The sequence below is a fragment of the Geotrypetes seraphini genome, chromosome 8 (assembly GCF_902459505.1).
Source record: "Geotrypetes seraphini chromosome 8, aGeoSer1.1, whole genome shotgun sequence".
Taxonomy (NCBI): domain Eukaryota; kingdom Metazoa; phylum Chordata; class Amphibia; order Gymnophiona; family Dermophiidae; genus Geotrypetes; species Geotrypetes seraphini.
Window position 1 is genome coordinate 179,746,463 of NC_047091.1, and position 27,693 is coordinate 179,774,155.

The 27,693-nt window shown below is 42.8% G+C and overlaps 1 protein-coding gene across 18 annotated transcripts in view; it reads right to left on the minus strand.

Moving 5' to 3' along the window:
- The window catches only part of MTMR3 (myotubularin related protein 3), a 248,542-nt gene that overhangs the window by 115,390 nt on the left and 105,459 nt on the right, over positions 1–27,693 (minus strand). For 12 of the 18 annotated variants that reach the window (XM_033956412.1, XM_033956413.1, XM_033956418.1 and 9 more), the window contains 2 exons: positions 18,393–18,509; positions 11,505–11,537 (listed from right to left, as the gene is read on the minus strand). In XM_033956412.1, the coding sequence (XP_033812303.1) occupies positions 11,505–11,537; positions 18,393–18,509 (150 nt within the window). Of the gene's footprint in view, positions 1–8,889; positions 8,988–11,504; positions 11,538–18,392; positions 18,510–27,693 lie in introns of all 18 variants that reach the window. The other 6 variants (XM_033956417.1, XM_033956416.1, XM_033956425.1 and 3 more) reach the window with 2 other exon arrangements.

Below are 27,693 nucleotides of genomic sequence, written 5' to 3' on the forward strand. Positions count from 1 at the left end.
GAAGTATTCTGTTAACTTGGTTTTCCTATGTAACATTCTGTAGTAATTTGACTTCAGTTTTCTCGATAGTGGAGAAGATGGGGAGGGGAGACAGGGGTTTTGTTGATCCTTGCTCTATATTTTTTGTGATTTATAAAATGACAATTGTACAGAATATTATTTCTTTTTATACTTTATTAAAATAAGTTTCAGTATAAAACTATTCGAGGCTTGTGCGGATGGGATCAAATGGTTTGCGGTGATGGAGCAGGGACCGAGCTTGCGGGAACTAGGACAAATTTTTTTCCCCATGTCATTCTCTACTATAAAATCCTGAGTGGAGTAGAACGGGTACAAGTGGATCGATTTTTCACGCTGTCAAAAATTACAAAGACTAGGGGACACACAAAGTTACAGGGAAATACTTTTAAAACCAATAGGAGGAAATATTTTTTCACTCAGAGAATAGTTAAGCTCTGGAACACATTGCTAGAGGTTGTGATAAGAGCAGATAGCATAGCTGATTTTAAGAAAGGTTGGACAATTTCCTGGAGAAAAAGTCCATAGTCTGTTATTGAGAAAGACATGGGGGCAAGCCACTGCTTGCCCTGGATCGATAGCATGGAATGTTGCTATTCCATATGTTTTGGCCAGGTACTAGTGACCTGGATTGGCTACCGTGAGAAAGGACTACTGGGCTTGATGGACCATTGGTCTAACCCAGTAAGATTATTCTTATGTTCTTAATATGTCAGATCTGAAATGTGTATCCTGCCAGAGAGCTGGTGTTAGAGAGCAAGTGTGAGATAGGACTTAAATAGAGAAGTCTTTTTTGTTTACACCACAGCGCTGATGTGGGTTTGGAGAAGGCAAAGGGGGGTGGGGTGGGTGAAGAGGCCACAAAATAAACCCACCAGGATTTAAAAAAAAAAAAAAAAAAAAAAATTCCGATTGGCCAGGAAAAGTGAATTGAAAAATCAATTCAATGGACCGAAATTGAACCAAAATTTTTTTTCTGAAATTGGGCAGCACTACTCTTTCCATGCAGCATTTCTCTTTGTGTCCCTGCCCCTATTCTCCTCTCCATGCCCATTGTGTCCCTGTGTCTCTCTGCTATGTGTTCAGTATTTCATTCCCTCTTCTTTCATCCACTTAGTATGGCATCTTTTCCCTTCTCTTCCCTTAAGCCCCTCCCCCAACAGGTCCATCACCTCTCTCCCTTCCCTCCAGCAATCCCATTTCCACAGGTCCAGCACTCTCTCTCGCTTTCTCCCAGCAGCCCTCCTTCCACAGGTGCAGCATCTCACCACCTTCCCTTCAGTTCCAACACTCCCCTCCATAGGTCAAGAAACTCTCTCTCCCCCTTTCCTCTTGCTCCAATCCTACCACCTATGCCCTTTCCTCCTGCCCCAGCAACTGTTTTCCCTTGCATTCCTTCCCTCTCTTGCTCGGGGCTGACCGCTCCAGCTCCCCCTCTCGCAGGTTCAGTAGGTCCAACGGGTCCAGTCTGCCTCCCTCCCTGGCTTGTAGAAAAGCCGGTGCTCGTGGCCTTCCTGCTGCCTGGTTCTTCCTTCCTTCTTTGTGAAAAGAGGAAGTTGCATCATAAGGATGTGCTCGGCAAAGGGAAGGCCGTGAGCACTGTCGAGCAGACCTGTGTGGGGATCAGCTGCTCTTCTACAAGCTATATGCCAGGAGCAGAGAGGGCGTGAAGCTGCCAGTCCCACGATGGGGGGGGGGGGGGGAAGGGGCTGGAGCAACATCAGAGGGAAGGCTTCCAGATGAGACAAGATGCTGCCCGCAGCTTTGTCCACAGAAACAACTATGACAGTGAGGAGGGAGCCGGCCAGAAGGTAAAACACCCGGGGGTGGCAATGAGGAAAACGTCACATCGTTCTCAAGCCGGCGCACAGTCACTACAGGCCACATAAAACTGCCAGACAAGCCGGATTCGGCCTATGGGCCTTGTGTTTGACATTTGTGCTCTAGGGTATACATATTTAGGCCTTCTAGTCTCTCCTCATATGTCTTTTGGTGCAAAACTTTTTTTAGCTGGCTGACCTTTTCAATGCTTCTCTAGAGTCGGGAGTGATACTAGAGGACTGGAGAAGGGCAAATGTGATCTCTCTCTACAAAAGCAGAAATAAGGAAGAAGTAGAGAACTACAGGCCAGTAAGTCTGACTTCTGTGGTAAGTAAATTAATAGAAATGCTTTTAAAACAGAGAATAGTGAAGTATCTGGAATCTAATGGATTACAAACAAATCTGATCAATTTCTTTAGCTGGTGACCAGAGTTAGATAGAGGGAGAGCGCTAGATAAGGTGTATTTAGATTTTAGCAAAGCCTCAGTCACTGTTCCACATAGGTGCCTAATAAACTGAATGCCCTCGGTATGGGTCCTAAAGTGATGGACTAGGGCAGGAACTGGTCAAAATCTTTGTAAGTGAAATTGTTGAAGAGCTGTCAGGTAAGGTTTGTTGAAGGGCTGTCAGGTAAGATTTGTTGAAGGGCTATAAGGTTTGTCTCTCTGCGGCTGATACCAAAACCTGCAATAGGTTAGTCATCCCTGATGGTGTGGATAATATGAAGAAGGATCTGGTGAAGCTTGAAGAATGGTCCAGAATTTGGTAGCTAAGAAATGCAGGGTAATGCATTTGGGTTGCAAAATCCTGAGGGAACGGTACAGTTTAAAGAGTGAAGAACTTTTGTGCACAAAAGAGGAGTGAGATTTGGGTGCAACTAAGTGATCATCTTAAGGTGGCCAAACAGGTAGAAAAGGCAAAGATAAAAGCTAAAAGGATACTTGGGTGCATAGGGAGAGGAATGGCCAGTAGGAAAAGAGATTATGATGCATACAAGACTCGGAGACCATTTAGAATATAGTATAGTATACAATTCTGGAGACTGCACCTTCAGAAAGATATAAACAGGATGGAGTCAGCCAGAAGGTTACTAAAATGGTGCTTGGTCTTCGTCATAAGGCATATAGGGACAGACTTAAAGATCTCAACATGTATACTTTAGAGGAAAGACAGGAGAGGGGAGATATGATAGACATGTTTAAATACCTACATGGCATAAATGCGTGAGTTGAGTCTCTTTCAATTGAAAGGACGCTCTGGAATTAGGAGGCATAGGATGAAGGTGAAAGGGGATAGACTAAGAAGTAACCTCAGAAAGTACTTTTTCATGGAAAGGGTAGTGAATGGGTGTAGAGGGAGAGGGAAATGATGAAAAATATATTTCAATTCAAAAAACCTTGGGACAAGTACACTGGATTGCAAAGGAAGAGGAAAGGGGATAGCAGAAGGCTTGGATAGGCAGACTAGATGGGCCATATGGTCTTTATATGCCTTCATTTTTTCTTTGTTTCTATGATTAGTTGCTTACCTGTAACAGGTGCTTCATTTTTTCTGTGGCTCTTTTAGTTGCTCACCTGTAATAGCTGCTTTACAAAGACAGCAGGATTAAAATAGGCATACAAATGGATAACATCTGACAGTGCTGGAACAGAACAAATCCACCAGTGCTCAGAAATAGTAATATTCTAATTAAAAAAATAAGAATTGCCACATTGGGATAGACCAAGAAGTCCATCAAGCCCAGTACCCCCGTTTCCAACAGTGGCCAATATCAACTGGCCCTTTCTAAACAGTAGTCTAAAGCTTGTAATCAACACTTCTCCACAGGAGAATTAGCGCCCATGAAAAGGATCTGGGTGTCATCATAGACAACAGGATGAAATCTTCCGCCCAATGTGCGGCGGCCAAAAAAGCAAATAGGCTGTATCGCTCTATGGTGCGACCTCATCTGGAGTATTGAATTCAATTCTGGTTTCCTTATCTCAAGAAAGATATAGTAGTGCTAGAAAAGGTTCAAAGAAGAGCGACCAAGATGGTAAAGGGAATGGAATTCCTCTCGTATGAGGAAAGACTAAAACGGTTAGGGCTCTTCAGCTTGGAAAAGAGATGGATGAGGAGAGATATGATTGAAGTCTTCAACTCCTGAATGGAGTAGAACAGGTACAAGTTTATCGATTTTTCACTCCATCAAAAATTACAAAGACTAGTGTACACTTGACGAAGTTACAGGGAAATACTTTTAGAACCAATAGGAGTAAATTTTTTTTCACTCAGATAATAGTTAAGCTCTGGAACACGTTGCCAGAGGATGTGGTAGGAGCGGATAACGTAGCTGATTTTAAGAAAGGTTGGACAATTTACTGGAGAAAAATTCCACAGTCCGTTATTGAGAAAGACACGAGGCAAGCCACTGCTTGCCCTGGATCGATAGCATGGAATGTTGCTATTCCTTGCGTTTTGGCCAGGAACTAGTGACATGGATTGGCTACCATGAGAAAGGACTACTGGGCTTGATGGACCATTGGTCTAGCCCAGTAAGGTTATTCTTATGTTCTTAATATGTCAGATTTGAAATGTATATCCTGCCAGAGAGCTGGTGTTAGAGAGCAAGCGTGGGAGAGGACCTAATAGAGAAGTCTTTTTTGTTTACACCACAGCGCTGATGTGGGTTTGGAGAAGGCAAAGGGGGGGTGGGGTGGGTGAAGAGGCCACAAAATAAACACCAGGATTTTGAAAAAAAATGCCTGATTGGGCAGGAAAAGTGAATCGAAAAATCAATTCAATGGGCCGAAACTGAACAGGATGTGGTAAGAGCAGATAGCGTAGCTGGTTTTAAGAAAGGTTTGGACAAGTTCCTGGAGAAAAAGTCCATAGTCTGTTATTGAGAAAGACGGGGAAGCCACTGCTGGATCGGTAGCATGGAATATTGCTACACTTTGGGTATTGGCTAGGTACTGGTGACCTGGATTGGCCACCATGGGAACGGGCTACTGGGCTTGATGGACCATTGGTCTGACCCGGTGAGGCTATTCTTATGTTCTTATAGTTAAGAGAGATGAATAGCTAAGAACATTTTCTGATAAGCTCTGACCTTTACAAGCAGTAATCAAGAACTGAATGTAAGAAGGGCTTTAATTTCACTAACCTTTTAGACCAAAATTGCTACAAGTACTTTCCACAGAAGATATTTTAGCCATGAAAAATTCCATCTCTCAAAAAGGTTGTAGGATTGATAGCTTTTGAAGTAGATGTTTGAAATGAAGACCTTTTAAGAATTTGAAGGCAACTGGACAGTAGGAAGCCAGAGCCCCATCTATCAAAACACATCAAGATGGTATTGCAGCATAGCATTTGATATGCAAGTAAAAGGATTATATTTCGCCAAATCAGATAGAAAACCTCTTTTCACTTGAAGACAGATTCATCCTGTAATGTTTCCTTGCTGCCATCAGAATTTCTCAGCTTGGATGTGCTATGCAACCAGCAAGATAAAAGAAGAGAAAGACGATCAATCTCTGTAATAGAATGAAGAACCATAAAAAGTGGTGATGACCAGCAAGGGGGAACAGCTGCGATGGTCCAGATTTATTGGAAGCTATAATTTACAACTCCAATGGATTCTCGAGTCTTTTGTTCCCTCTTGATAATCTGAATTTGAGTTTTGGGACTTGTAAACTGCCTTTTTGTAGTTATACAACCACACTCAAAGCGGTTTACATAAAGGTACTTCAAGCATTTTCCCCTATCTGTCCCAGAGAGCTCACAGTCTATCTAATGTACCTGAGGCAGTGGAGGATTAAGTGACTTGCCCAGGGTCACAAGGAGCAGTGCAGGGTTTGAACTCGCAACTTCAGAGTGCCAAGGCTGTAACTCTAACCACTGTGCCACACTCTCCTTGTGATTCTATTCAGCTGCCAAAACCCGGGCTTTGGAGTTGGAAGCAAATTTGGTCAGAGTTGGGAATCAGTAAAAAAAAAATGCACCAACTCTGAATAGTTAAAAAAACACAAAAACAAACAAACCCCAACTTACAGTGTATTACATTTTCATTTGACTTTTTTTATTCAGGGTTTTTTGTTCAAGCTTCAAATATACTTGTTGGTCTATTAGTCTAATTTTGTGCATAAAAAATATCCTATGTTTCTGCAATTAAATCAAATTTCTCTTAGATTCACTACATAGTAGGAATAGGAGTTGGAATCAGACAGTGGAAAAACAGAGGAGTCAGAGTTGAAAGTTTGCTGTACCGACTCCTCAGCTCTGACTAAAACTGAGTGGAATATCACAAGATGCCCTGATTTTGCATTATTAGGGCCGGGAATGCTCAGAATCTGAGGTGGGGGAGGGAGAGAGTGTTGAGGCCAATAAAGTCTCTTTTTACTTAACAAAAAATCTTCAGACGTTTCAGAGGCGGCTTTTAGGTACATTGGCAGGTAAGCACTGGAAGATGAACTGAAGAACTTGCAGAACGAGTGATCATTCATAAAGGACTCTACAGAATCTGCTAGTTCCATCATTATCACCCTATCTGAATTTAAGCTCCAAATTTTCAGACAAAGGCTGTAGAGATACCAGAGTGCACAGCACACATATAAGCTTACTGCTCTTGAAGCAATCTGTGGACTGACCACCTACCACATCTTTAGGGCATTCAATAAGCTTCAGCAATCCAAGTAACATCTGATCTTGCCTTAGCCTCTTGTTGCAATATAGACAAATATGGAATATACATCTTCATACAGGGTCACTGTTAATAGGATATTCCTGTCAGCGATGAAATCATATACTGGCGACTGTGGTTCTGTCAATTGTTTTGGAAAATTTTGGAGGGTGCTCAGAGAGGAAATGAAAAAGGCAAAGAATGGTCTTGAGACCTAAAAATCTGACAGAGGGAAAAATCACTGACTGAATTCTCTTTTTGCACCTATGTGATTTCAGAAGCCTGAGAAGTGTGTGGAAAATGCTGAGACACACACTTCAGCATTTCCTTGCAAAAATCATTGAACAATATTGAGAGAGAGAAGTCACCTGCAGTGTAATTATCGTTAAATATATTTTATTGAGCACAACAATCAAAAACAGAAAACAACAAGGTAGCTCAAATTTGTATATTAAAACCATCAAACCCACCCTACCAACCCAACCCATCCCCCCACCCTCCCCCTCTCACTGATGCCAAACAAAGTGAGATAAATAAGAGGATAATACCAAGACCCTAGCAGTTCAGAATGCGGCTACGAGCCACCGGAGATAGTGTAGACCAAAAAGGCTCCCAAATTCGTTGAAAGGCCCGTCCAGGCAAGGAAGAAATGTCCTGAACACCTCTCCGTTCCCAAGAAAGCAACGTAATCATGTGACTACGTGAAAGGGAATAGTCAGGAGCCTCCGCCTCCATCCACTTAAGCAAGATGCACTTGATAGCAATCACAGCCATCCAACGAAGGAATGCAGAGGCTCCAGGCCGACGGGGATGAAAATGCAAAGAGGCTCCAAATAACACCAGGGCTGATCTCCGAACTGTAATGTTCCAGATGTCATCCACAAAAAGAAAGACAGCATCCCAAAAGGTCTGTATGGATGAACAAGACCAAAACATGTGACCAAGACCAGCATCCGGAGCACCACAGCGCCGGCAGTCCGCAGTCGGGCAGAGCCCCGCCAGAAAAGCTCTCCGAGGAGAAATATATAGGCGGAGAGTCAATTTGAAGTATTGTTCCCAAAAGATAGCATATTTACTATACAAAGGCAGCGTTTTAATAGCATTCAAAATTACTTCATCAGAAAATTCCACATTCAAATCTCCCACCCATGCATCCCGCAATTTCAGACAATCAAGCATAGGGGATTCGTCTTTCAAATGTCTATGGTAAAATTTCAGCGGGACAGGCTGTTGGGAACCAAATGTAAAGGCCTCCATCAACAATTTTCGACAAGAAGCCGAAAGATGAATATTCGACAAAGAGGAAATGTAGTGACGAATCTGAAGGTAGGATAGAGCCAAAGTCAGTAATGTGTAATGGGGTTTTTTTTTTTCAGTGGACAAAGGAAATAGCTTCTCTTATATAGGGCCCTTGCATCAAGGTAACTACATAAAATCTTGTTTAAGCAAAACAGATGAAAAGAATGTCTGTGCTTGTAGAAGATCTACCCATACCAAAACGGTTTTCAAGGGCAACAATGAGAAGGAACTGAAAAATCTTGGTGAATCTGGAAAACTTACAGATTCAAATTGACACGTTAAAGAATGATAAAATCACCTGGACTCGATGGTATACACTCCACAGTACTGAAAGAACACACGTGATCTGCAGCCTGCCACTAAACTTGTCCATAATATCTGAAGATAAGAGTGGTCAATGTAACAACAATTTTATAAAGGATTCCAGGGATGATCCAGAAAATTACAGATCAGTAAGTCTGACTTCAGTGCTGGTAAAATTACAGAATATGTAGAAAAACATGGGACAGAGTCAGCATGGGTTTAGCCAAGGAAGTTTTGCTTCACCAGTTTGTTTCTTTTTTTTTTTTTTTTTTTTTTAAGGTGTGAGCTGGCTGAAGAGTTCCTCATGAGTCTCCTGAGACAATTTAAAGAATGATGGGAAAGGAGGCAATGTTCTGTGGTGGATTAGGAAATAGTTTTTGAACAGAAAAGAGGGTAGAGTTAAATGGTCATTTTTCTCAATCGAGGAGGGTTTTGTACTGGGATCGGTACCATTTTACATATTTTAAAATAATTCGGAAATTGGTACAAATGACACAAAACTATGCAAAGTTGTCAAAATACATGCGGACTGTGAAAAATTGCAGGAAGGCTTTAGGAAATTGGAAGACTGGGCAACCAAATGTTATGTTATGCTAAGTTAGTTAATCAAGTTTTCTATTCCACCTTTACCTATTCAGTTCAAGGTCAGATTACATTAGAAGAGATTGGGTCAGTTACCCAGGATGCTACAATGGACAGCGACACGGGCATTCAAATGGCAGATGGAATTTAATGTGGAAAAATGCAAAATGATGCACTTTAGTACGAATAAACCAAGTTATAATTACCTGATGCTAGGGTCCACCTTAGGAGTCAGCACCCAAGATGATCTGGGCATCATTGTAGACACTATACTGGAATTTTCTGTTGCATGTGCAGCAGCGGCCTCAAAAGCAAACAGGATGTTAAGAATTATTAGGAAAGGAATGGTAAATAAGACCAAGATTATAATACTGCTTCTATATCACTCCATGGTCTGACCTAGAGTATTGCATTCAAAGAAGAGCTACCAAAATAATAAAGGAAAATTGAATTCATTGTGTATGAGAAAAGGTTAAAGAGGTTAAGGCTCTTCATTTTGGAAGAGAGGTAGCTGAGGGGGGATATGACTGAGGTCTATAAAACCCTGAGTGGTGTAGAATAGGTAAAAGTGAATTGATTTTTCACTCTTTCAAAAAGTACAAAGACCAGGGAACACTCAATGAAATTACATGGGAATATTTTTAAAACAAAATAGGAAGAAATATTTTTTCACTCAAAGAATGATCAAGCTCTGGAACTCATTGCCAGAGGATGTGGAAATAGCATTTAGCATGGCTGAGTTTAAAAAAGGTTTGGAAAACGTTTCTGGAAGAAAAGTCCATAGTTTACTATTGAGAAAGACATGGGGGAAGCCACTGCTTGCCCTGGGATCAATAGTATGGAATGTTACTATTTGGGTTTTGGCCAGGTACTTCTGACCTGGGATTGGCAACTGTTAGAAAGGAGATAATGGGCTAGATGGACCATTGGTCTGACCCAGTATAGCTATTCTTATGTTATTTGCACCCGACAACCCAGCATTAACTTGGCATAGATACTGTGGTGGCAGATAAAACTCTGCACCAGTTCAAATGTTTTGGCATCAAAGAAGTGCCATATTTTGGCCTGAGCCAGCGTGCCGATAGACCTTTTTCAGCATTTAACAGGCAATACAAACGGTAACAATTTTTTTCCCTTTGGTGCTATGCTGTACTTGTGGTCCTCCTATGCTTAAGGAGAGTTTAGATTGTCTTAGAAGAATGTTTTGTAATTTGTTCCTGCTAAGACTTGAGGACCGGTGAAGAGGTGTTCTGCACCAATATCTAACATCTCAGCTCAGAGAGATACCTACATTAGAGGTATGGTGCTTCCCTTTAGGCTGCTGCGTTAGGTGAACAAAGCCACTTCCAAAAAAGACCACCTGCTGGACTGTGCAAAGTCAGCCAACCTCAGTGATTCTTTATTTTCAAGACCCATTCCTCTGCCTCACAATAATTTCTACACAGAAAGAAGCCAGCACTATTTCCAGACACTCAGAGAGATCCAGCTACAGTCATAGAGGTCTTCCTGATCATGTTTTGGCTCTAGGGAGATCACATCTCTTTGAGGAAATCATGCTTGGCAATTTTTCTACCACAAGTTGGATCATCTCCAAAGACTGGCTTGGCTCCATGCTGAAGAGGAAGGAAGCAAGTATGAAAACAAAAAGATGAGCAAAACTATGAAAACAGTATTAGTAATATGAAGAAAAGATTCATCAACAATATTTTTGAGAGAACTTTGTTTTCAAATTCATTCAGTAATGCAGAAAAGCAAGACTGAAGAACTGTTGTGCATACTCAGAACTTTACACTAGTTCTGAACACTGGGGAGAGCTGTTCTGTACCAGCATTAATGGATACCACCATCTGTATAAATCAATTCAATCCTGCTGGTCAGAGAAAACTTTCTATTCTTATTCTAAATAAAGTAAAATAAAACACCACAAGCAATGCTGTTAATCTGCCCCTTGAAAGCATAAGGACAATAAGCATGACAGACTGAATCATTCAACTTACCAAAGGGGACGTCACAATCTTTAGTGAACATGCTCTGCTCATAGGCTAATATTGTCAACAGCAAGAGAAAAATCAGTGCTATATTGCATCATGCTTCAATACTGATTACTCTCTAAACATGCTGTTTTCATCAAAATACTAGTTTAACTTCAAAGATTAAATAAAGTTAAATGAAATTAGTGTGCGTCATCTTCCTCATTTGGGAAAAGTATTGATGGTGGCCAGTCATGGGTAGGAAAATCAAAGGCAAACCTGTAAAATTGGTAGCCCAAGATAAAGGCATATGAGAAACACTACATCTGGGCTGGCTATGTTATGCTATAGTCTGCCTTCCCCAAACAAATGTTAAAGTCAAAGCAATGTACACCACCACAAAGTAAACCAGTCAAACACACTCCAATAATCATAATCAGCTTTATCAATAAAAATTGAATCAGTTGTGGTAAAAGGAGCATCTGGAATTAAAATGCATCTATTTTGCTTTTGTGGTATATACAACATATCAGTTGCCTGTGATTTTCCTAAGCAGTACATTTCTCAAGGACACGCAGAGAATCCATGTCCAACAGCTAAAATTAGAAGTTATGAACTCAGATTCTTAATTTTCTGCAGTATTCATAAGAAAATACAATTAAACTATCAAGGTTTCTGATAGATCTTACACTCTTTATCAAGTTAGTACTCCTGTCTCTTAAGTTTCACCTATCAAATGAGTCATGCAGACAGCCTTCCATGGTCATGTCACAAGGTAAGTATCTAACTTACTCTTGTAATGACTTCTAGTCCAAGCAGATGTTCAAGTAGTCGGGCATTGTGATACTTACTGAAATTTCACACGATGCAGTTGGACAGGCATTCTAGCAAAATTGTAAACAAATACAAAAATAAGAGCAACATGAAAACTATAAAAAGCCATAGCAATCTCCCTAATCTGACCACTTCATTCTATAATGAGCACCTAAATATATGTGCTATTTGTATGTTTGGATTATAGAATTCTAGTTGGACACCAAGCAGGATTTCATTATCTTAGCATGCAACCAAAGTGTTTTTTTGGGGGGTGGAGTGTTGTTCACATGGCAGGGCATGGGGAGGATTGTTCACATGGGCATCTTCTAAAATTATGTAAACATTATAAAAGATAGTGTAATTTACATGATAAATTAGGTGTGGCATTTACACCTTCCATAGTCATGGCATAAGTGGACATGCCGAAATGTTGGCACAAATGCCGACATGCTAGAATTCCATAGTGGAATCTGGGTGTCCAGATCTGGTTACAGAATTCACACTTGGTGTCCAACATTTTGGTGCAAATCATAGAATTGTGCCCATTATGGGGCTGATAGATATACTATGTACTTTGGCAGGCTGGAGATGGCTTTATGAATATAGTCTCTAATGTGGAAATCTGGTTCTTACCTCGGTAATCTTCCTTCTAGTAGACAGACACTCTATTCCTGAACCTGTAGATTGTCTATCCCTTTTCGCAAGAAATCTTGAAGGAAGCTTCATTAGCATTCTTTTGCTCCACCTCCCATCCTTGTGGGCTGTTCTCCAATTCCTCAGTTCATACCAAAGCAGATGGTCAGCATTGGAGATGAAATAGATTAGGGTAGGGTAAGAGGACACTCCCTGAGAAACATGTCTGCTCCGCTCATATTAAACATATAACAGATAAACAAACAGAACCATTTGCAATACATAAAGTGAAAAACAAATAGGTCACCAAATTGAGAGCAACCTGCACCAAGAGTGTAGGATATTTTATAGATACTCCCTAGCTTCTTCAACACAGCAATCGCGTCCTCTATCCTTATCAAGGATAGACAAAGGAAAAACAAGATATCCGGATTAGAGAATGACACGGGGGAAAAAATATATCCTCATATTCAAGCTCTGTCCGATTCCATTCACAGAAGTCTTGAATAATTATGGTTTTATATTGAAATCATTTTATTAAAGTATAAAAAGAAATATTCTGTACAATTGTCATTTTATAAATTGCAAATACAGAAAAAGGATCAACACCCATCTCCCCTCACAATATCCCCTCCACTATCAGGAAAACTGAACACTACATAGAAAATTAATCCTAACAGAATAACTTGGTCACACATACAGAACACAAATACCAAATACATAATAGCTGACCAAAAATGGTAAACAAAAACTAAAATCCCAAGCCACCATACCTTCAATGTAGTATACCACCAAAAAAATAGAAAGATTAATTTCCTCCTATACTGTACAAAATATAAAAGATCACACTTTTAGCGTCCTCTTCAAAACTTCATGAATATATGGAGAGAAGACCAAGTGGCAGCTCTACAGATTTCTTCTCAGGACATCGCCGAAGATTCCACCCATGAGGAAGCTACACTTCTAGTGGCAGTCACTTTCATGGATATAGGCAGACATTTTTCATTTCAAATATAAGTTGAAGAAATGGTCATAAAGATCCATCTGGAAATGGTCAATTTTATAACCTCAAGATACCACAGTAAGTCTGTGCACATCTAACAAATTTTAACAACTGATCACTCTTTCAATTCTGAAGGAGTGAAGACAGGTAAGCGTACTTCTTGGTTGATGTGGAAGCTGCCTGGAAACCACTTTCAATAAGAAAGATGGGACTGTGTGTTAAGACCACACCTGAATCCGAAATTCTGAGGAATGGATCTCTGCATGACAGTCTGAAGTTCCGACACTCGGGCAGAGGTAATCGCCACCAAACACACTGTCTTTATAATGAGGTCCATCAGAGAAGCTTGCTCCAGAGGTTTGTAGATCAGTCTCAATAGTGCCCAGAGACCAGATTAAGACTCCATGTCAGAAAAGGCTGTTGCACCAGAGGACAAGGGCGCAATACACCATTTAAAACTCTGGCCACATCTGGATATATGGCTATGGTGCTCCTATCAATCCTAGGCCTAAAACAGGAGAACCACGCAATATGAACTTTCAGGGGGTCAATTGTTAGGTCTTTTTCCAGACCTTCCTGCAGGAAGGTGAGCACCACAGAAATCGGTGCTGACCTCGGATCCTCCCTCCTCAGAGTACACCAAGTTTGGAAACACTTTCAGGCTTTTGCTTATGCTGATCTAGTCGCGTTCTTTCTACATCTTAGAAGGGTGAAGAGCACTCCATTTGAATAGCCTTTACACGCTAGCACCACACACTCAAGAGCTATGCCTTAAGACCAAAGTGTTCTAGATTCTGCATGGCAACTGGACCTTGCATGAGCAGCTGGGATGACAGGGAAAAAGTTTTGAGACTTTGATCCCTTTGCAGACAATCAGTCTGCATACCACGGTCATCTTGGCAAGTCTGGTGCTACTATAAGTCACCAGCCCTTGATATGCCATGTCCTGTGCAGAAGTCGGCCTATCATGGACCATGGAGGGAAAGCATAAAAACCTACCTTTGGCCAGGGTTGCACCAGGGCATCCAGGCCTGGTTCAAATCTTTGACTGAAGAACTAGACCGCCTTCTTGTTGGCTGCCAATGCCATCAGATTGAATGTCGGGCGCCCCCACCAATTCACAATGCACGTGAAGGCTTCCTGAGACAGTGACCATTCCCTGGGATCCAGGGTCTTCCAGCTGAAGAAATCCACTTGCACATTTTCCACTCCTGCCACATGTGCCATTAAGAATGCCAGAAGATGAGCCTTCGCCTATTGAAACAGCATCTGAACTTCCAAGCGTAGAGCAGCACTCTAGGTTCCCTCTGACAATTGACATAGTAACATAGTAAATGACGGCAGATAAACACCTGAACTGTCCATCCAGTCTACCCACTAGTTATTCTCATTAAAAATACATGATTAAGTAAACTTGTCTCTTTTTTGATATTTCTGGGCCATAGACTAAAGTCCACCTGGTATTGGCCTATGTTCCAACTGCTGAAGTTGCCATTTAAGCTTACTACAGTCTATCTAACCATCCCATTGTTTGCAGGATATCTACCATAAAGTCTGGCTAGTAACATCCTCATGTTCCAAGTTAGTGGAGATCCCATTGATGCCCTCCCCAGCCCATCCTAGACCAAATCACCATCACCATATATGAGACAAAAGCCGTACAAATCTGGTCAATACCGGCCTTAGTTCTTTAATTTATGCCATCTGTTTTCTAATTAGAGATTCTCTATGTTTATCCCGTGGGGGTTGTTTTTTTTTAATTCCATGACAGTTTTCTTCTCCACCACCTCCCTAGGGAGAACATTCTAGGCATCCACCACCCTCTCTATGAAAAAGAATTTCCTAAAATTACTCCCAAGTCTTCCTCCCTGCAACCTCAAGTTATGCCCTTTTGTTTTACCATTTTCCCTTCTCTGGAAAGATTTGGTTCTATATTAATACCTTTCAAGTATTGAAATGTCTATCACATCTCCCCTGTCCTTCTTCTCCTCTAGAGTATACATGTTTAGGTCTTCCAATCTCTTCTCATACTACTTTTGTTTCAAACCCCTTACCATTTTCACCTTGCTCTGAAACGCTTCAAGTCTTTTTATATCCTTCGCCAGATAAGGCCTCCAAAATTGAACATAATACTCCAAGTGTGGCCTCACCAATGACCTATATAGGGGCATTAACACCTCCCTTCTTCATAGGCAACCATTGTGTTGTCCGAGAAATCTCATGCTGCTTTTGACATAGGTTACTGCCATTGCATTGTCCGAGAAAACTCGTACCGCTTTGTTCTGCAGTGTGCTCCCAAACACCTGAAGTGCCAGGCAGATGGCTCAAAGTTCCAAGCAATTGATCGACCACTTCTTCTGGGAAGGGGACCAGTGTTCCTGAACTAGACGCTCCTCACAATATTCCCCCCAATCATATAGGCTGGCATCCATTGTCAGAATCACCCATGCGGAGATGCAAAGGGGAACTCCTCTGGTGAAAGACTGGGGTTCCAACCACCAGACTAAACTGTGACAAGCTTCTGCTGTCACAGACAGCAGTTAGTGAAGTGCATCCCTCTGTGGGCACCATCGGAAGAGGAGTGGATCCTGGAGCGGATGCAAGTGTGCCCTTGCACAAGGAACTATGTCCATGGTTGCAACCATCTATCCCAACATCTGAAAATACAAAGCCATCGGGGCAGACTCGCTCCAAAACTCCCGTATCTGACACAGAAGTTTCTATCTGTGGGCTTCTAGGAGAAGCACCATTTTCCCTGGTGTTGAACTGGACTCCCAGATACTCCAAGATCTGCATCAGCTATAGGTGGCTTTTCTGAAAGTTGACCACCCAGCCCAGCTTCTGCAGCAGCTGAATCACTGTGAACTACTATTCTGCCTTTAGATTCAGACTGGGCTTGTATTATCCAATCATCCAGATATGGATGGACTTGTATGCCTGCTATGGGCTGCAACAATCATTACCTTAGTGAAGGTCTGTGGTATGGTGGTCAGCCCAAAGGGCAAGGCTACGAAATGGAAGTGCTGCTCCAGCACATGGAATCGCAAAAACTTCCTGTGCTCTGGAAAAATAGGAATGTGCAGACAGGCCCCCGTCAAATCCAGGGAGGCGAGAAATTCCCCTGGTGCCACAGATGCCATCAGACTTTACCATCTCCATTCAGAAATGGGGTATCTTGAGAGCTGCATTCACTGGTTTTTGAGGTCGAGAATTGGCCTCCAGTCTGAGCCTCTCTTGGGCACTATGAAGTATATAGAGCAGGGGTCTCAAAGTCCTTCCTTGAGGGCCGGAATCCAGTCAGGTTTTCAGGATTTCCCCAATGAGGCATGAGATCTATTTGCATGCACTGCTTTCAATCCCTGATATAGAGTATCTGACGGAGCCCAAGGGAGGAGACCCCTGGCACCAGCAGTTCCATGATCCCAGAGAGTTTCATGCAGCCCTTGTTAATCATGTTAGCTTCAAACAGGGGAAAACTCTGACCAGGACATCAAGATGGCACCTGTGTCACTCATGAGCTGTTTTCTGGGGGTTTTCGGCTGCATCATGGCTGTGCTTCACCAGAAACACACTTGGAACTGCTCCCAGGTTCAAATCTGGACTTTTTTCTTGGCCCTCAGACCAACTAGGCACCAACACCTCCCAAGGGACCAGAGGAGACTAAGCCAGTAGCAGTAGCTCCTGCCCACCTCTCCCCCAAGTGCTGCGCAGCATGTGGAACATGGATGATCCTTAGATGGCCATCCACCACAAACCTGGCATGAATCAAAAGGTATCCTGGCCTGAGGAGTCCTTTCACATTTGTTTTTAAGCAAACTGAAGTGTTTTGAGGCATATAGAAGCTTTTATTTTCAAATTGGGAAATCCAATATGACCACTGCGGCAGCGATTTTAGTGACAAAAAATTCAAGGGAGCTACATTGGTGACTAAAAATTAGCAATTTTAGGATTTTAGAGGTGGGGGAACCTAACTAACACTCCTACTAGCAACTATGTCCTCAAATGGAAACACAGGAGACCTCAAAGACACTGCAAGGCCTCACTCCTCACCCCCACACACATGGGATAACATATACACACCACGAGCACTCCAAACCAAAGAAAAGTGAAGAAAAAGCCTCAGTTCAGCTTCATTTGGCAAAAAACTCCATTTTGCTGAAAACACTCAAGGGTTGAAAATACTTGCACCAGAACTGTAACTCAGAGGAACCACTCGCATACAGAGGCACGCCAAAATCAAAAAAACAAATTGTGTGACCAGGATCTGTACAATAACAAAAAGTCATCGGCAATGTCCACAAAAAATCCAAAAGCAGAAAAGACAGAGAAGCTTAGCTGCTGATTTGATCATGGTAATTCACACAGAACTTCATTTGGTATTCCGCCCTCCGGACACAGCAGCCAGTAAACCCGACGGGGAAATCTCTGTTTCACACTGCTGCTTCAGGGGTTACTGTCTTTCTGCCATCCAGATAAGAAGTCGGGACCGTCTGTTCAAACCACACACCAAACATACACGAGCCCCGGAACTGTTAGTGCAGGCTGTCCAAGTGGGTTCACTGCAAAAGTCTGCCCCTTGAAAGCAGACCCTCAACTTTAGAGTCTGCGCTCTTCCACAACCACAGCTGTCTCAAGAGTGGGATCCTCAGCAGCACTGAAAAGACCCACAAATGGCTAGCAAAAAAAAAAAAGAGACCACATTTAATTGAAAAGAAACAGGCAGAAAAGACAAGCTCCTACCATCTTGCTTGTAGAAGACAACTGAGGAATTGGAGGATATCCCAGAAGGATGGGAGGCAGAGTAAAAGAATGCTAATGAAGCTCCCCACAAGAGTTCTCATGAGAAGGGATTGACTACCCACAGAGTGTCTGTCACACTAGAAATCTCACTTTGCTCCCTTACAAAAAGTACATCCACAAAGAATTAGCAACACACACCCCCCCTCCTCTCCCAAAAGGCAAAACCTGCCTGCCAGCACAAACTATTTAATACTGTTGACAAGTCATCCCTTTCGGACCAGTACTAGGATTTTCAGAGGGCCAATTCAGGTTATTTATCCCTAATCATACTCATGGTGTAACTTCTTATAAACTGAAGCACTGTGTCATTTGACCAATGTACTACAGTAAAAATAAGTTAAAAAGAAGAAATCAGCGATTGAACAAGCTTCCTTCACTAATAGAGTTTTAATAAATATGCCTCAACGAGGTGCTAGAGAACATGACACTACTCCTAATTCTGGTTGATCTATTATAGGTGAGATGGAAGGAATTCAGAGGAACTTACATTGATGATAGATTCCTTGAATTTGATGTGCAGTCTGTAGTTAGAAAGAGCAATAATTGCATCCTCTGCTCTTCCTACATACTCAGTGCTTTCTCCATGCAGCTCCAAGAAAGGGACCTTCCAGAACAGAAAAACACAAATGTATTTGTAGTCCAAAATATGTAATTCTGGTTTACAAGTCAACGGAATAAATAGTCCACGTAAGAAGTCCAGCTGACTGCCTAGACTATAACCTAAATTTACATAAATTCCTTCCTGCCTCCAATTTAGGAATGCACTAAAAACACACCTATTCTCACTATAATTCAGGACTTAAAACACCACAATATAGGACTCATGTTATTCCTGCTTGTAACCCTATTAATCTTATGCAAGCTGCAATGATTCCTAGTAGACAATTGTGGGGTATAAGAAATAGTATGGTATGCTATGGATATATATTATGTACGAGATCAACTGTTGGTATATTGCCCTGGGCTGGCTCTTCCATTATGCCAGGTACATGATTAAACGATTACTTAGTCTGCTACAATTTTGGGTGTGCTTCTCAGACAGTAGAGAAAGAGATTAGGTTTTTACCTTTTCCAGTACATTTCTCCCTCTGGATTCGCAGGGGGATTGGGGCAGAGCTGGACCGCGAATGGTGAAAAACCACAAATATCTTCTGGTCCGGCTCTGACCCACCCCCGTCTCCCTCCCGCCTTCTCCCTGGCATCCCTGCCTTACCTGGTGGTCTAGTAGGCTTTCGGGGCAGGAGCGATCTTCCTATGCTCATGCTCATGCTCCATGCAGATCGCCAATAGGAAATGATTGCCATGAGTTCCTGTAGTCTCTCAAGAGTACGACGGGATCTCACAGCATCCATTTCTTATTGGCGATCTATACGGGGAAGGAACATAGGAAGATCACTCCTGCCCCGAAAGCCTGCTAGATCACCAGATTTCTTGGCGGTTCAATTTAACTTTTGTCTACATATTTCTATTTTTAGTTTATGATTATTCCATATTGGGCAAGGGTGTATCTGTGTTCTTCTCTATGTGTGTATGAAAAGGACATGGTTTTCTATTGGCATTGACTCTGCAGGATCTGGCTTGTTTAGTTTTACAATGTATGTGTTGGTGTTCTAGTGCTCACTGTAGTATTTAAGATGATGCCTTTTCCTAGGTACACTTGTTGTGTGATGTGGATTGTTACTAAAAATCATTTTTTTCATATAGATGAGGGGTATCAAAAAAAATGATGGGCCCCAGGCATCACATATGCTAGGTATGCCATTGGGGAAACTCCCCAAAATTAAGGTTCTGATTTGCTCATATAATGTTATAACAGTCAATAATGAAATTAATGTATAAATGAATGAACATTACCACTGAACAGTAAAACATCAAATGAAAGCAACAGTTTAAATATTAGTGGAGCTCAATTATTTCTTTAGATTCTGTTTACAAACTGATTCTGAACCCATAGTCAGACTGGCAGAGAAGTCTTTGCTTTGGACAAGACCATGAGCATAAGGCCAAGTTTCCAAGTTAGTTATGTTATATAACGTCTATCAAGTAATAACTAAACGGTTTACAGTAAGTTTTAAAGTAAAATATATCTTAAAAGGAAATAAAAGCAATATAATATTCAATAAAATAATAAGTGGGGATTTGAAGACTAATATGAACATGATCAGAAACAGGCGCATTAGAAATTAAATCGGGCAGGGGGTTCAGCATTCCATTTCTATCTACTGGAAGAGGAATTATCAAGGTAAGAGCCTATAATCTCCTTTTCCACTGCAATAGGAATGGCATGCTGAATCTTAGGAGTGTACCTAAACAGTCCCCAAAGTCATGGGTGGGAGAGATAAGCCTGCTTTCAAGTACTGAGGATCCAAAAGTGGAATCCACCCTATAGAATTTAGTGAACATGTAGGGAAGACCAGATCACAGATCTACATAGTTCTTCCAGAGATCACTGCCCTCGATTCTGTCCAAGAGGCGGCTACTTATCTGGTCGAATGTGCTTTCAGCGACATTGGCTGTTTGCTGCAGACAATGTAGGTGGAGAAGATCACTATGCAAATCCACTGAGAAATGGTGGCTTTGGAAGCTGATCTGCCTCAGGTTGACTCTTTGGTTAGGACAAAGATTGACAAAACTCAGTCACTTCCAGGTAACATAAGAGAACTCTAGTCTGCATGTGGACATCCAGCAGCTTTAAAGCCTCATCTTTCTTCTTAAAATCCATAGGTTGAAAGGCTGGTAGCCTGACTTCCTGGTTGATGTGAAATGCTGAAACCACCTTTGCCAATATGGAAGGTACAGTAAGCAAGGTTACTCCCATTTCCTTGATCCTCAGAAACTGTTCCCTGCAAGGCAAAGCTTGCAGTTCTGAGACTCTTCTGGCTGAGGTAATTGCAACTAGGAACATCGCTTTGATCGTAAGATTCATGAGAGAAGCTTTCTCCAAAGAATCATAACAAAGCCCTCAAACACGATGTTGAGATTCAGGAAGGGAAGGGATCTCAGATCGGCAGCCTGAGCCTCAGGGTTCTTTTGAAGAATCTAATAATGTCTGGGTGAGCAGCCAGGGAGACTCATTTCTCTCGGCATCTAAAGCAAGTCAGGCCAGCCATTTGCAACTTAATCCCTTGTCGAGGACCTGTTGAAAGAAGGCCAGTACAGATGATACTGGGGTTTGTTGGGCTCCAGGCTCTCCTTATTGCACCAGTGCTGAAAGGTATTCCACACCTTGGCATATGCAAAGAGTAGATGGTTTCTTGGCCTTCAGTAGGATGATAATGACCACTTCTGAATATCCTTTCTTGGCTAGCATTGTAAGCTCAAGAGCTATGCCATAAGACTGAAGCGACCCGGATCTTCTAGAGCAATCAGCCCCTGTGTGAGCAAGTCCGGATACACCTGAAGACAGAGATATTCATCCACTTGTAGGCATACCGGATCCACATACCAAAGATGACTGGGCCAATTCGGGGCCATGACGATCATCCTCCCTGGATGAGATACTAAAAGAAGGACCACCCAGCCTATCAGTGGCCATGAAGTACACATATAGCAGTCCAGACTTCGGCCATGGTTGCACAAGATCATCTAACGCTGCACTTCCATTTTCACATTTTCAGCTGAAAAACAGAGGTGCTTTCTTGTTGCTTGCCGCTGCCATCAGATCAAATGTCAGACACCTCTCAACACCCAAAGGGCCAACGACCACTCTCCCAGGTCCAATGTCTGCCTGCTGAGGTAGTCCGTTTTCACATTATCCACTCCAGCTACATGTTCCACCGTGATGGCCAGCAGATGCTTTTCTGCCCAAGAGAGCAGTAGTTTTACCTCTAGTTGGAGAGATGTGCTTCTGGTGCCTTCCCACCGGTTGACAGACCACTGCTGTGGCACTGTCTGAGAATACTTTTATGGCTCTGCCCTCTAGCACAGACTGTAGGTTTCACAGAGTCAGGCGGAATGCTCTCACTTCTAGCCTGTATATTGACCACTTCTACTGTGATGGTGTCCATTTCCCTTACACCGAGTGACCATTACAGTGTGATCCCTAGCTGAACAGGCTGGCATCCGTTGTCCGATCTGAAGTTGAATCCCATTTGCTAGAGACTGTGCGTGGAGCCACCAGCTCATGATGTTGCAGGCTACCTCTGTCCAGGGTAGAGGGGCCTGTAGAGACCAACGAGACAGCAGCACATCCTGATGTGGATGCATATGTGCCCTTACCTAGGGCACTATTATGGCAGCCACCATCAAGCCCAGAACCTGTAGGTTGTGCAGTGCTGTAAGTGCTGGCTGTGACAGTAGGTTCGTAATTTAATCCCAGAGCTTCTGTCTGCGTGCCTTTGGTAAACAAAACTTAACCTTCTACCATGTTGAACAGAACTCCTGGATATTCCAAAGAATGAGTAGGGACTAAGTGGCTCTTTCAAAAGTTTACAATTCAGCCCAGACTCTGCAAAGTTTGCACAACTGTCACCACTGCTCTTTCTCCCTATTCTTGAGAGGGGTTCTGATGAACCAGTTTAGATAAGGATGAACCTGCTGGCTCGCCCTGTGGAGATTAGCTGCTACCACCACTATCACCTTGGTGAACGTATAGGGTGCCAAAGCCAGCCCAAATGGTAGCATCAAGAAGTGTTAGTGATTCTCAAACACGTGAAATCTCAGGAACTGTGTGCGCTGGGAAAATTGGAATGTGGAGATAAGTCTCTGTTAAATCCAGGGCGGCCAGAAACTCCCAACTGGACCGCTGCAATGATAGATCTCGCCATCTCCATCCGGAAACACAGAACCCTCAGAGCTGAATTGACATGTTCGAGATTCAGAATGGGCCTCCAGTCGTTGGAATATTTCTTGGGTACAATGTATAATGCCCGAGCGTCTTTCTGAAACTGGTTCTATGGCTTGAAAATCCAGCTGTTTAGCATTGCCCAAACTTGGACCACCCAATTCAGTCAAACCTCCCCCCCCCCTTCAGAGAATCCACGAACCAGTCAGACAGAGCATATGCAAACTATTTTGTAACCTTATCTAACAAATATCCAAGACCCAAAGATATGTCGTTATGCTTTCCTAGGCCTCCAAAAAGTCCGAGAGCTGACCCCCCAATCTTCTGAAGGGTGGCTGGAGCCCTGGTATCATTGCTGCTTCTTGGCTGCCATTGTGACCTGGGAACCTGTATTTGGATTTTCTGGTTTCCAGAATATCTCTGTCTGAAACCTTGATAGGTTCTCCAAGATGCGTCTCCTGAGGCATACTGGCGAAAACTTTGGAATCCCCGAAAGGAGCTCCAGTTCTGGCTTCCTGCTCTGGTAAGGCTAGGGATGATCTTGCACACTGGCCATAAGATCATCCAGGTCTGTGCCAAAAAGCATCTGTCCCTTGAAAGAGAGCCTGCTAAGCGTAGCATTGGAAGTTGAATCACCCGCCTATTGTCTAATCCACAGCATGCATTGGGCAGAGATGGAGTAAGCGAAGAGTCTCGCCATGACTAATTTCATCATAAAGTGCAGCTGAGGTGAGGTAATGGCTCAGCCACCATCATGTCCAGTGTTCGCTGGCATGAATGGCAGGCGCATGCTATGAAATATGCAGCTGACACTGCCTTAACTCCCAGGACCAGGGTCTCAAACTATCTCCTACAGATCATATCCGCTCTGCAGTCCTGTGTATCGTTCAGTACGATTCCTCCCTTACTGGGTAAGGACATGCGTTTAAGTCACCTGTGCCACAAGTGAGTCTACCTTTGGTATAGCAAACATTTACTGGAACCTATCTATAGGATACAGTCTAGTCATGGCTTTTGCCCCTTTGAAAGTGCCTCCGGAACCTCCCAGGGCTCTTTAACCAGAAGCTTCATGTTTGGGTGCCATGAAAAACATGAGCTGAGATCGGACCCCACTCAAAAGAACACCAAGATGTCGGGCTGAGGCAGATCAATCTTGAGCTCACAAAGACTCAGTAATAAGGTCTGGCAGGGCTGAAGATTTGAACAGCTGTTATATGGACTGATCCTCTCCTGGGTCCACAGCCAGGATTCCATCCTGATCCTCAACATAGGAGGCTGAATCTCCTATCAGTAAGGGGATCAATTCTAATCTTTCATCCCCTGAATCCCTGTCCGACTGACAACGTGAACTCTCAGGCCTTGAGCATGCTCAACAGATTTTCGGGCACTGGCATAGCACAGGACATGCTGGTGCCGGTGCGGAGGCTACATCAAAGAAGAGGGTTCGGGTGGGTTGGGGGGACCTCAGGTCGTGGCGGGGGGTGCCCGATGACTGCGGGGGGGGGGGGGCGAATCGCGGGGGGGGGGAGGGTGCCGGTTCACGGGGGGGGGCCTTCGGGGGGAGCAATGCCGATTCTCATGGGGGGGGAGCAGCGCTGCTGGCCTCAGGGGGGGAACCTATCAAAGCGAGTTTCCATTATTTCCTATGGGGAAACTCGCTTTGATAAACAAGCATTTTGGATTACGAGCATGCTCCTGGAACGGATTATGCTCGTAATCCAAGGTACCACTGTAATTTCTTCTTTCTGGATTCGTATTTCTTTATCCAAATTTTTTACTTGAAGGTTAAGGGAATTTCCAAGATTGGACACTAAGTCCCAAAGAGAGTCTAGAGTGACTTCAGAGGGTTTAACAGGGGAAACAAAAGTTACTTGTGCCATTGATAAATGTTCAATCGGCTGGTTTACCTCTCTGAAATCTTGATTCCCTTTAGCTGAAGTTGTCCCCGTCGCTGGTTCTTCTGAGAGGAGAAAATCACTCTTAGCTATCCTCAATAGCAAGCCCTCTGACGCACTGGCCTCTTGAGAGAACACTTTCTCCTCTGGCATGCTCTCCTCTCACGGTGAGCTTGCTCCCAGCGGCAACGGCTGTATGAGCGGTGTCCTTACGTCAGGGCTCAGTGTAACATCTAGCCTAAGGGAGTTTGCCGCGGCACTACTCTCTGCCGGTGCTCCCAGCGGGCGATTCCCCAACGAAACCTGCTCACTTAGGAGATGCTTAAAGATGTCATTTAAAAGTAGGCAATGGAGCTTCTGAGCTTCTACCCCTTCTCTTAGGCATTCCAAAAGGTGAGACACTCCTAAGCGCCCTCTTAGAAGCAGCAAGCAGCAGCCATCTTGGATCACTATATTTCTAATGATTGCCTCATCCAACCTATGGAGGGTGTTCCAGCAATCCACTGAATCTGTTGACCCAGGACTGGAAGCAACAATAGTAGAAATATAATAGCAAAAAGATATGAACATCAAAATTGCTATCAAGTGGGAGGGGACGGGGCAAGTACTGGAGCTGCCAGAGTACCTGGCAAGATCCTCAGTATGGATAGGCATGAGATCTCTGAAGAGAGGGAAGAGTGGCCTAGTGATTGGAGCTCCACCCTCAGCATGTTGCTCCTTGTGATCCTGGGTAAGTAACTCAATCCTCTATTGCCCCAGGTACATTAGATAGATTGTGAACCTGCTGGGACAGTTAGGGAAAAATGCTTTGAGTACCTGAATGTAAACTGTTTAGACAACCTCCATTGATAGGTGGTATATAAATACCTAATGATTAAAGTGAAACTACAAAGTAAATGATGGTCTCATCTTATGGATAACTATTACCCTTCAAATATAGGTATATGCACCAAAACACAAACATCCATTTGAGACAGAATATGAAATCTCAGGTTCATATGTTCAAAATTCACCATGCCTTTAATGATAGACACTAAACTGGTTTAGTATTAAAGTATTTTACCTACCAGTGCACATAATGGCTCCCCACAGTTTTTTCTGCGCTTCCTAGAAGCCTCCGACTCTGCTATGCAAATATTGTATAATGTTGCATAACAAGCTCATTAATATTAAAACAAGCACTCCAAGTGATGTCTTGGTGATGAACAAAATGAAGCGCCAGTTTTTAACACTCCGAAAATGCCAGTAGTATTAAAAAAGTGTCGAACAGGGGAGCAGCATCCTGCCGCTCAGCTATTCGGGGTTAAGAGTAGCTTTTTATTTAATGGGCACATATGTTGTGCACGTTCCACATGCACATCTGTCCCCATTTAAAAAAAAAAGTCATGCCTAGAAACCCTCCCCCTTGCCAAAAAAACACCAAAAACTTAAATATATCATGAGGTATGCCCACTACCTCCTGCCATGGTCACCCCCTCCCCGACCCCTCCCCCCCGTACCTTATTTAGACAAGAAGCAGGAGGGATGCCCATTCCCTCCTGCCGGCAGGCCCACCTCTTCAAAATAGCAGGCCTTCCCCTTCTTGGTGCATCCCAGAATGCACTGGGAGGGGCCTAAGACTGATTGGTTCAGATATAACATCTGTACCCACTAAGAAAACTTCCTGCCCCGAACAGCTGAGCGGCAGAAGGCTGCTTCATGGCTTCCCATGTCGACTCTGTGCATGTGTCAACTTCCCTTGCTGCCTCTGTGCACGTGTCAGTCGCTTTTTCCAATGACTGATCAAATTGTATTTCTGCAAACTTCCACAACCCTCATTTGCATGCAAGGTTTTTGGAACTTTGGCCCCCATTTTGAAATCTAACAATTTACTGGCACCACTGTGACCAACAGATTTTAACGGCAAATTTGGAGCATCTGGCTCCCAATTGTTTCCACATGCATTCCCTATCAAGATGCCCAACATATTATATAATTCACACAAGGTTTTAACTAATCTTGACTCTATGATGGAGATTCCCTGGCATAATTCAGTCTTGTGCCCCCTCTGGTTTAATAAGTCTTTACTGATAGATAAGAAACCCTTCTCCTGGCCCTCCTGGTCCCAACATCATCACGTATGGGATGTGGGTTCAGTGTGTCATTCAGACAAGACACTACTCACCTTTCAGGAACTGATGACCTCTTTTTCCCTTAATGAATCTAACTTTCTCCGTTGGTTACAGCTCAGATCGGCTATTAAAAAATCAGGTCTTCTCTCTTCACTCTCTCTTTGCTCACCTACCTTATACACGCATTCCCAGAAATTCCTAGCCTTGGGTCATACAGCATCTCATTTTTATAAATTACTTAAATCTCTCACTCCCAATCACTTATCGGCTTTACAATCAACATGGGAGCAGGATATTGGGATATCTATATCTGACGCTGCTTGGTCCTCAATCTTTACTTCTATATTCAAAACATCTAGATCTGCCTCAATTCTACAGAATATGTTCTTCTTTCTACACAGAGCACAATGGACTCCTATCAAATCTAATAGGATTGATGCATCATATTCTAAAAATTGTTGGTCTTGTAAAACTGAAGTGGGATCCTTACACCATCTACTATTTTCCTGTCCACTGATCCAAACATTCTGGCATTCTGTTTGGAACACAATATGCTCAATTTTCAACATAAACATAGCTCTTTCCTATCAAATGCTCCTCCTAAAGTCCTTTGCACTCAATCATTTAATCTTAGACAATGATTTCTATTTAATGGATTTGTTAATTACTCTAGCCTTAAAAATTCTTTTATCAACATGGAAAGATTTGTCTAAGGCCTCCCATTCACAATGGTGGAACCTAGTATGCTCAACGTATAGAATGGAGGCTTACTTAGCAAAATCATTTAACAAGCTGCCCCGTTTCCATTCCAGATGGAATCTATTAAAGATCTACTTATTTCCTAATGACAATTGATTGCTATGTCCACAGTATACCCTATTTTCTTTTATTAGTTTAATTTATTTCTCTGTTTCCAGGATGATTCATTCTATTCACCAGTGGATAGTTGTTACAGTTTATTGAGATGTTTTGATGTAGCACCACTATTGTTCTGTTGTT